This window comes from Corvus brachyrhynchos, unplaced genomic scaffold, assembly GCF_000691975.1.
Source record: "Corvus brachyrhynchos isolate BGI_N302 unplaced genomic scaffold, ASM69197v1 scaffold5, whole genome shotgun sequence".
NCBI lineage: Eukaryota > Metazoa > Chordata > Aves > Passeriformes > Corvidae > Corvus > Corvus brachyrhynchos.
The window spans coordinates 5,399,039-5,408,931 of NW_008238321.1; the positions used below are offsets into that span (position 1 = coordinate 5,399,039).

At 46.1% G+C, this 9,893-nt stretch overlaps 1 protein-coding gene across 1 annotated transcript in view; it reads right to left on the reverse strand.

Moving 5' to 3' along the window:
- Positions 1-181: 181 nt before the first annotated feature.
- The window catches only part of LOC103615528 (tuberin), a 24,323-nt gene continuing 14,611 nt past the window's right edge, over positions 182-9,893 (reverse strand). The window contains exons 2-18 of the mRNA XM_017734269.1: positions 9,635-9,638; positions 8,697-8,854; positions 8,093-8,179; positions 7,394-7,504; positions 6,650-6,794; positions 6,397-6,514; positions 5,890-5,938; positions 5,403-5,528; positions 4,972-5,045; positions 4,499-4,625; positions 3,701-3,844; positions 3,355-3,492; positions 3,059-3,162; positions 2,175-2,256; positions 1,175-1,330; positions 934-1,050; positions 182-406 (exon numbers count right to left, since the gene is read on the reverse strand). Of these exons, the coding sequence (XP_017589758.1) occupies positions 182-406; positions 934-1,050; positions 1,175-1,330; positions 2,175-2,256; positions 3,059-3,162; positions 3,355-3,492; positions 3,701-3,844; positions 4,499-4,625; positions 4,972-5,045; positions 5,403-5,528; positions 5,890-5,938; positions 6,397-6,514; positions 6,650-6,794; positions 7,394-7,504; positions 8,093-8,179; positions 8,697-8,834 (1,941 nt within the window). The 5' untranslated portion in view covers positions 8,835-8,854; positions 9,635-9,638. The remainder of the gene's footprint in view (positions 407-933; positions 1,051-1,174; positions 1,331-2,174; positions 2,257-3,058; positions 3,163-3,354; positions 3,493-3,700; positions 3,845-4,498; positions 4,626-4,971; positions 5,046-5,402; positions 5,529-5,889; positions 5,939-6,396; positions 6,515-6,649; positions 6,795-7,393; positions 7,505-8,092; positions 8,180-8,696; positions 8,855-9,634; positions 9,639-9,893) is intronic.

Consider the following 9,893-nt stretch of genomic DNA (forward strand, 5'->3'; position numbering starts at 1 on the left):
AAGGAAAAACAGTAAAACCCACAAACCCAAAAGCCACAGGAATACTCTCCCACCCCCACATGATATTCTTCCGGGTGCAAAAGGATTTTTAAGAGATGCCACGGCTTATTCTGCAGGAAGCATCACTTCTGGCATCACACTGCCTTTACACACACACATATGAGCCAAGAAACATTTAATTCTACTTCTTGCAAGCTCTAAAGCACCCAGATCCCACCTGCCACCCAAAATTCCCAGAGGATTGTGCAGCTGTGGCCCTGGGAGCACAGGGGGCTCCTCCTACCTGCAGCCTGATGCTGCTGGCCACAGGAAGGCTGTAGGAGTACTTGTAGTGGCGCTGGACGTGCTGGATCAGCATCTCGTACACCCTGGTGGCGTGGCTGGAGGGCAAACTGTACAGCTTGGTCTGCAGGCACAGAAACACAGCCCAGCCACAGGGATCCGGTCACAAACCTGGGGCTGCACTGCCAGTTCCAGGAGAAATGCAGCAAAAACTTGATCCTCAATGCAACATGAACAGGGGGCTCTGGAAGGAACATCTGCAAAGACTCCAGAGCAGCTCTGTCTGCTCCAGAGGAACAACCTGCTCTTACAACTTAACCACAGCCCAGGACATGCTGCCCAAACACTACAAATCTATTAAATCTATTCAGGGTTATGAGCTCCTCCTTTCTGCTAATTTATGGCCACATCCTCCCTCCACACAGGAAAATGTGGTCGTCTGCGATGTACAATGGAAATTAAGAAAATAGAACGTTTTGCAAACAATTCTACAGTGCTCAAAATCAAAGGATTGACCAAAACAAGAGTTAAAATATTAAACAGTTAAACAAAAGTCAGAATATTTAATAGTGGGAGAAGAGTTATCTAAAAAGCCAAGTTCATCAGAAGAGTATTATGAACAATCTGTGTTTAATGCTCTGCAGCCTTTACCTGAAGAATTATCAGGAGCCCAAGAACTGCTGTCTTGACATCCTCCAGAGAAGCTGAATATGACAGCAAGTCCCTCTCTTCCAGTTCAGAAGGAGATGACAGAGAATGTGCAGCCACCTTTGCAAGAGAAAAGCAACACATAGTTTAAACACACCTTTTCTCTATCTCCATGCTGGAAGGCGAGGGAAGCCTCTGGAAGCCATCCTTGCTGGAAAAGCTGCCAACCCTGCCAGGTACTCACCTTCTCTATGATATCCAGCAGGCTGTTGAAGTGATGAGTGTTGCAGCCTTCAGCCAGGTCCACCAGCAGCTGAGTGGCCAATTTTCGGACCTGATGGTCTTTGTCCTCTGGGATGTGAGCCAGCTGGGAGATCACCACCAGGTTTATCAGCTCTTCCTGCAAGAGGACAGGACCTTCCTAAGCTGTCAGATGTTCAGCCAGCACATTAGAGAAATAATTTCAAACAAAAGATGTCAGCTGTTCTGATATCAGGCTTGTTCCTCCAGTTTCCTTCCTTGATCTCCTCTTCCATCTAACAGGTATTTCTGTCTGCCATCCCTCCAGATCTTTGTGACTTTTATTGAACTTTTCGGTGCTTTGGTTTTTGTCTCTCCTATAGATTTGACAGCCCAGGCTCAAACAGACAAGGGATTTCTAGGCCTTGGTTTTTTGAGAGAGAGAGGAAACACCAATAGCTTCATGTTTTCACAAATCTTGAAGGAATCCAAGGAGCATCTGCCCCTTCCTGCCCTCTGACACTTTGGGCATACCCTGAGGAGCTGAAGACATCTCTGGAGCTCTTCCCTAACTCCTCTCTCAGAGTTTCCATCTTGGATAGCAATTAAACTGGAGGCACCAAGACAAGTCACTGCTCAATATGTCCAGTCCCCATCCTTTTACAAAGCTTTAAAGTCAACTTTGCACCTCTCACATTGACTGTCAATTCTTCCAAAACAAAATGGACATGGAATTAATGGCCTTAAAACAGGGAAGCCAAGACACAACCAGGTATATCCTCAAACCCCAGCAGCTCCTACTGAAAGCTGCACATCCCTGTATCCAGCTAAGGACAAATAATGGCAAATCCCCCTACAAGCATCCCAAAGAAACAGGTCTATGTGGGCAAGGTTTAGTGCCTTCCCCACTGGCAGAGAGAACCTGAAGCCCTCAGGAAAATGTGCCTCACCAAAGGCTTTCCCACCACCTGAGACCTCACCTGGGATCCCCAGCAAACACACACCTCATAGAACTGTCTGTTGATGCTCAGCACAAAGGACAGCACATCCAGAACTTTAATCCTAACAGCACTACGGCTCTCGTTCCTAAAATAGGAAAAGCAAATCCAAAATGAATAAAATAGAGTTGTTGATATTCAGGAAAGGGGGGAAAAGTAAAACTAAAGGAAAATAAGAAACTTCTTCAGAGTTGGAACAGTAACTGTGAGAGATCAGCTGAGCCCTCAGTTAATGTCTCTACATCTGAAATCAGATTCAAGAACAATTGGAAATTCAAATCCCAATTCAGCTTTTACTCCTTCTGCAGACCTGTAATTGCAGCTTTCCCATTTCCAATCCAAACTAGGAAGCACATGTCAGAAGAACAAGTGCTCTGGTGAGCAAATTTAAAACCAAACACATGGCACTGAGGAAGAGCTGCTTTGGCAGCATTTCACAGAGGAGACAGAAGTTTGTTATTGCTCTGTGTTGATGTTTCAGAGCACAGAATCCCTCAGGCAACACCAATTCAAAACCAGATAACTGGAGTACTGGATAACCATATGCAATCCTAATGCTTAACAGGAAAAGCTTGTCTGATGTCAGAACTACAAAGTGCTGTGGAGTGGAACATAACTGCCTAAGTTAATTGGAATAGTATTGAATGGAAATAAAGAGAAGGGGAAAAAAAGCAGCATAAAGAACTCAGTGGAAAGCTTTTCTTCTGTTAAATAAGTCCTTTCATGTGCTGTGCCCTGGGACTACCACACTTCTCAAGAGCCATTTACTAACTTATAACTTCAGAACATTAGGACTTCAGAAAACAATATTATCTACCATGGAAAGGTGGCAAGAAATACTTGAAAGTGCTTCTCAAATGTAAGAAGTTCCCAAAGTTATGATTTCCTACCTGAAGAATCTCTCCATTAAGAGCTGCAGGTTGTGGATCCAACCATCTTTGGCAGGGTGGATGGACTGAGCTCTGTATGTTATCAGGTTTAACACAGAAGATTCCTTTTATGGAAACATCAAGAAATGTTTTTAGTGTATAAACAAACACAATAAATCCATTCCCCCAACCCCTACCATGGGAATAAGGCTCATGGAAGTCCTTGCTGGGATTTTCTGACCATTTGCTGTTTTAGGACTCTCAACTTTCAGCTGTAGCAGAATAGACCCAAAAATAGGAAAATAACAAAGCCTTACTGGTCTCTGATCAGCACATCTTTCCACCAGCTCAAAAAATCTCTCTTCAGAGCCATGAAAATCATTCTGGTCACAGAGTTCTTCTACTGTGGTCAAAAGATCATGTACAATGGACTTCAGTTCCTGGCTCTCCAGAGCCTGAAAAGAGACAAAACCATTCCTGAAATAGTTCCACCTTGACAAAAAGTGCTAATTTTAAATACAAACAGAGAACCACAGCAGTGAGAATTGGGCTAAGCCTTTCTCAGCTTCAATTTCCCCACAGTGCACAAACAAATCAATTTGCAAAACAATTTATGGCAAAGCCTTTGGATTGAAAGCACATCCAGGCAGGCCCAACACCCACCTGCAGCTGCTGCAGCAGTCGCTCCATGATGTCCAGAAGGATATCCCAGGTTACAGCCTGCAGCTCCTTCCCATATTTCTTGATCAGGCGTGTGATGGACAGAACGATCTCGTAGGACACGACTGCATTGGGACAGGTCATGGCCTGGAACCCAAAGCATTTCAGTCAGTGAGCAGTTGGGAAGCAGTGCCCAGAAACACTCTGCATTCAAATGCAGCATGCCTTATTAATTAGGAAATCAGCTTGGAGGCCTGAGATAAATCCATTCAAGTCTCCGCACACAAAAGACACAGCAAAGAACCACTTTCTCAAGAGCAGCTCTGCACTCCTGTGAGCAGCTGTAGCTCAGATGGCACACACAGGCCCATCCTACAGGCAGACGAGGGAATTAAAGCCAGTAACTCTTGCTTGAGGCACTCAGATGAGGAAATTTTGAGAGCTCTGAGGCTGTCCCTGAAGACGTTATCCCTCACTTCTTGTACCACCCATTGGGAAGAGTGAAAGTTGTTGCTCTGAATTTTATTTTTTAAGCTAAAGTGCCCTCAAGGCTAAAGTGCCCTTTTGCTAGAAAGGACTCAGACTTTGCTTTTGTGGCCAAAGATATTCGAGGAGGAGGACTCAGCTACAAACATAAATCCTCTTGTTTTACTTGGTTTACAGTTTCTCCCTGCTTCACCCCACACCCAACTCCTCCCTCTCGTCCTCCAGGCCTACAAAGATCTCTTTGGTGCAGGGGTCCATGTTTCTGGTCTAAATTTGTCCAAGTGATTAAAAAGTTCCCCCAGCATCCCAGCCCACCTTGAGGAATGAAGGCAGCACTGATGTTGGGGAGTTCCTGAGAGAACTGAGGCGATGAGCCCCCCACAGAGCCATCCCAACAAAGAACACAGCTCCTCTCAGCAGGGCTGCATCTGCCATGTAGGATCTAAGGACAGGGGGAAGGGAAGATTCAGACCATGCCACAATTATTTTAGCATATAAAGTCAATAGGAATATGCACTGTCCCAACAGGAATTCCCAGCTGTTACACATCAGGGCCTTGCACAGCAATGGACAAGCATGAAAAGCAGAAAATCATTCACCACAACTTTAAGCAGAGGGAAATTAAATTCAGAAATGCCCCAAATGAGCCCTTCAGCAGCATAACTAGAAAGGGAATTTATTTCTAAACACCAGAACCTTCAGCTTGTTCTGCTGAGGCTGGTGACTCCCCATCTATCTCACCAGGACTTCACTGAATTCCTCAGATTTGCTGGATCCTCCTCCTTTACCTGTCTTCCATGATCCTGCACATGTTGTAGATGGCACTGTGTCCCAAGTGAGTTCCCAAAAGGTTGCGCATGAGCTGCAGATTCAGAGAGAACACCTCAATCCCCCATCATTAAAACATTAAATATGGATTTAGTAGCCTAAATATGGATTTAGTAGCCTAAATATGGATTTAACTGGCCATGCTTCTGGAGTAAATGTGTCCAGCCTTTCCCCTGCCAGGACAGAAGCCAGTCACACCAGCTGAAACCAGGGGAGAATCCCACGGACATGACACGACTCGCACTAATGAGATGCTGATCCCTTCATACTTAAACAATTTTTAATTTACTCTTACAACCAAGCTGAAACTGGTGGCAGATGTGCACAGGCATGTCTGACACTTCATCCAGGAGTGAATTCATTAAAGCCCAAAGCAAGCAGAGGTTCTGACCTTCCAGCAGGGCTCACAGAGCTCCTTCACGTTGATGGTGCGGCACAGGGTGATGATGAACACGGGCAGGTTCTCCGAGGGCAGGCAGTTGTAGCATACAACTGCATCCAGGACTTGCAAGGAAATCTTTGGGAATGGGAAAGACAAAATGGTTGTACACTTCCCTGTGAATCAAGCAGGTCAAATCCTCACCTGGCACACCCAGGAAATCTTCTGGAAGTCAAAAGGGATGAAGATATTTTTGGGGTCTTTTCTTTTTAAAAAGCATCGTTGATTCACTTATCAAATTGATTAATGCTCTGCTTGCTTTAGAATAAATTGTTGGTGTATGAGATTTATTGGCTTACAAATAACATTAAATTGTATCAGCTCTCTTGAAAGATGAGAATGAACCCAGAGTCTGATGATCTGATTTTGTTTGTAAAAGTTACAGTTTCAAAGACCTTCAAAGAATTCTGAAGTACCAGAAGAAGCTCAGATCACTGACCTCTATGTCCACAGACGATGAAGTCTGAATGCACAAGAGGCAGATCTTGCTGTTAAGAAAGAACATTTAATTAGAATTGTTTGCTCCACATGATTTTAGGCAAATTACAAAGAGCCAGAACAGCCAGGTTAATTGCCATGTTATTTAACTCCTCATTCCCCTTCCTGTGGCAATGTTGGTGACACCCCAAGGGACACTGAGGGCTGCAACCTCTTTCATAAAGTTAAAGGGAGACTTAAATGCAACTCAAGTAATGTAACAGCACAGACTAAGCGATGCAAGCAGGTCCATCCCATGAAATGGGAAAAACACATTTAGTTAAACTAAAACAGACCTGAACACTGTAAAAACTGAAAATCAAATATTTGTCAGAAATGGCAGGTATGACCTGGGATGAAACAGACCCAGATAGGGATGAAAAACATTCCACTTGTCTGTATATTGATCTGCAACTTTCTCTGTAATTTACCAGGAATATGCACGTAGGAGTTAAAAAAACCAACTTACTGGACCATGTCAGCTACATAGTCTTCCAGATAGCAGCTATTGAATTTCACCAGGTTGACTAAAACCAGGAGGAACTCAGAAGTCAAACCAACATCCATCCACTGTAGCACAAAATCAGCTAAAGAAGGAAAGAAACCCTGTTAAAATGCCCCATCTACCCAGGAATGGTATCACTACCTTTTTCTGTTATCACTGGATGTCTCTGCCTTGATTTATTCCCACCAAATTGGAGAGGGGTAGGGACAATACTCACCCAACTCTTCCTCTAAGTAGGTGATGTATCGTCCGTTCTCTGTCAGAGCCTTGAACACTTCAAGCCGTTCATGCAAATCTTCATTGGAGGGATAGTCCTTAATAACCTTAAAAAAATGGGCTCTGAGGATCCCTAATCTCTCACCCTTTAAATAAAAAAAGGGAGGGGGTTAAGGCCTGGACATTATCAAGGTCTACCTCAGTAATCTTCATGCTTGAAATTACCTTTTATTGAATCAATGCCTACTCTTTTCATAAGCACCCACCCCTGCTTTCCCAGAACACTGAAAACTACAACTTCGGGCTGATTCAGCCTTATGTTTGTGCAACACGTTGGGAAACCTGAAGAATTCGTTGTATGCTGAACTTGGCCAGCCTAGAAGTGTCTCACACAGAACCCCTTGCATACCTGAAACATCAAAACCAGCTGCAAACTGGGACTAGGAGGTCTGGGCAAAGACCACATAAAATTTGCTGAATTATGCTGAACTCAACCCAAAGTATTTCCTCTTTCGCAGGAGTGTTACCCCAAACCAGAAAAGCTTTCTATGAGTTGTATGAAAACTTTTGCTACGAGATCAAACCAAGACTTAAATTAAAATGCTTCCTCTTCTCATTTAAGAGGTACAAATTGTTCATTTAATATGAACAATTGTAGAGAAGAGCCCCCTGGTGCTTTCCCACTTCTCCCCTGCACAAAGCCCAGTTCAGGTCCGTGTCCCCTGCCCCGTGAGTTTGTTGCCACCTGGCCCTGGACGATGGACTTGAGCAGGTGAAGCACGGCATGCCTGGCCTCGGCGGGACGCTCCGGCTGCAGCATGTCAGCCACCACCTTCCACACGGCCTCCACGGCGTGCTGGGAGCAGAAACAGCATGAGGCAGGAAAGATCAGCTCTTCCTGGGATCTCAAGCCAGCAGGTCACAATGAATTATGGCAATTAATGATTCAGACCCAGGGATTTCATGTCTGAAGTTCGCTGTTCTGAGGAACACTCACCCACCGGGTCACACCCCCCTCAGATCAACCCCAGGAGACACCAAATCCAGTCCTACACCCCAGGAACTGGAATTCCTCATCCCCACACTCACTTCAGTGGGAACATTTGTGCAGAAGCCTTCACCCAGCTACAAGATGAGTTCAAAACCAACTGGGGGCTTCTTATTAAGAAGCCAGGAGATAAGGAAACCCCTCTAAACATCATCCCCATGAACATCATCTCCCAACATTCTCCTTCCAGGAAGGTCCAGGAAGCCCATCAGCTCCATCCTCTCTGTTCCAGAGCTGGAAGGTTGGGCAGACTAATTTCCTTTTACAGCCCAAAGCAGCCTCTGGGATCACCCATTTTAAAATGCTTTCTAAACAACAAGAGTCTCTTACAGTAGTTTGAAAGCTGCTGCCTAAATTTCCATCCTTCCAACACTCACTGAACACTTTGGAACCCACCTCTTCAATTTTCTTGGTTTTTGCCACTTCACAAATTTGACTGATTGCTCGTATCCTGTTACTCAATCCACATTCTATGCTCAGTTCCTGGAAAGAAATGGAGAAATAAGTTAACAGCTTATCTTACCAGAAACACTTATCCATTTCTCCAAGGGGAGAAGGAATTCTGGTCTCCTTCTCTATTTTTTTGCATTTTCCTCCTTCTGTGCCAACTATTCTGCTTACAGACTTATGGTACCAATTACTAGAATCAATTATTTTATTTTTCATTTCCACAGAACTGTAAGGTTTTTATAAAATAGAAACACTGGAAACTGCCACCACAGAAACTTCATCAAGCTCAGACTACAAAAATAGAGGGGATAGGGAAATACGCTGTAACCCAACATAACAAGTATCTCCAAAGTATTCAAAGAGAGAATAACTCAAATGCTGGAGCTGCAAAGTAGGCGAGTTTTACATCCAATTCACCAGTGAATGAGTTGAGAGATCAGGAGAGGAACTGAATGGAGAGGAACACAGGAGAAGGAGCAAGCCCTCCTGATCCCGTCAGCCAAGGTACCCCTGGTACTATCCCCCCCTTCACTCCACTCAGTTCTCACACCTTGAGTATTTCTGCGGTGATGATAAACTCTGTCTGCTTGCCCTCCGATGACTTTGAACTTCCCCGGGATGTTCCCAGCCCCAGGAGGTTCCTGAACTTCTCCTTCAGTCCAGAATCCTTGCTCTGAGGCTTTGCCATTGCTGCCAAGCGCTGAGGCCCTGCAAACACAGAACAGGGTTCCACTAAGGGAGGCCCAAGGGGAATATTTCAGTGGGAAAACACCAGTGACAGCATCACACCGGGGCTTCTCCAAAGAGCTTGGGTGTCTTGAGACTTTTCAAAGAGAAGCCCAACACTGAGGAAACACAAGGAGCTCGTGCTGTTCCTGCCTTCAGCACCCACATCCCGCAGCTCCCCATGGAACATGGAGCCTTTGGGATACCCTGTCCTGGGAGCTCTGAATGCCCATCCCACCATACAGGCTGATTTTTGCAATATGTCCATGTGCACACACTTTTTGGAGGGTGTGAGCTGGATACTTGTTCCCAAAGCAAAGGCCAAGCACAACGTGCTGTGCTGTTGATGTGGATGTGAGGAAGGACTTATAAATCTGAGTGTTGGAACATCCAAGTGCTGCCATGGCAAGAGAAAGACAGGGGCAAGAACAAGGACGGCCATTACAGCAACAACCCCCAGAAACTGTCTCCCCCTGCCCAAATCCACCGTCCCTTGGGGACCCCTGCCCTGGGCACACGACCCTGCACAACCCTGGCACCCCTAAATTCCTATGGACATCCCATGGCCTTTCCAACACCGTGGGCACAGCAATCCCTGGTGCTCCTGGGGATGCACCACAGAGCCTGTCCCAGCATCCCAGGGAACACGCCATGGCCTCCTGCCCAATATCACCAGGGGACACGCCATGCCCCCAAGCCCAACCATCCTCGGGGACATACACAGGCCCCAGCCCACTGTCCCAAGGGACGCACAGAGTGCACCGCCCTAGGGACCCCCACAGCCCTAACCCACCCCAGGCGATGCCACAATGTCCCCCCGTGACCCCCAAACAAGCCCGGACACGCCACATCCCACCCCCAACCCAAGACATGGCACAACCTCTTAGGAACACACAACGGGGGTCCCAGCACAGCCCCCCCCAAACACAACGAGCGTCACATCCCAGCCCCCTCCAAAACACAGCGGGGGTCACACCGCAGACCCCCCCGAACACACAACGGGGTCACAGCACAGCCCCCC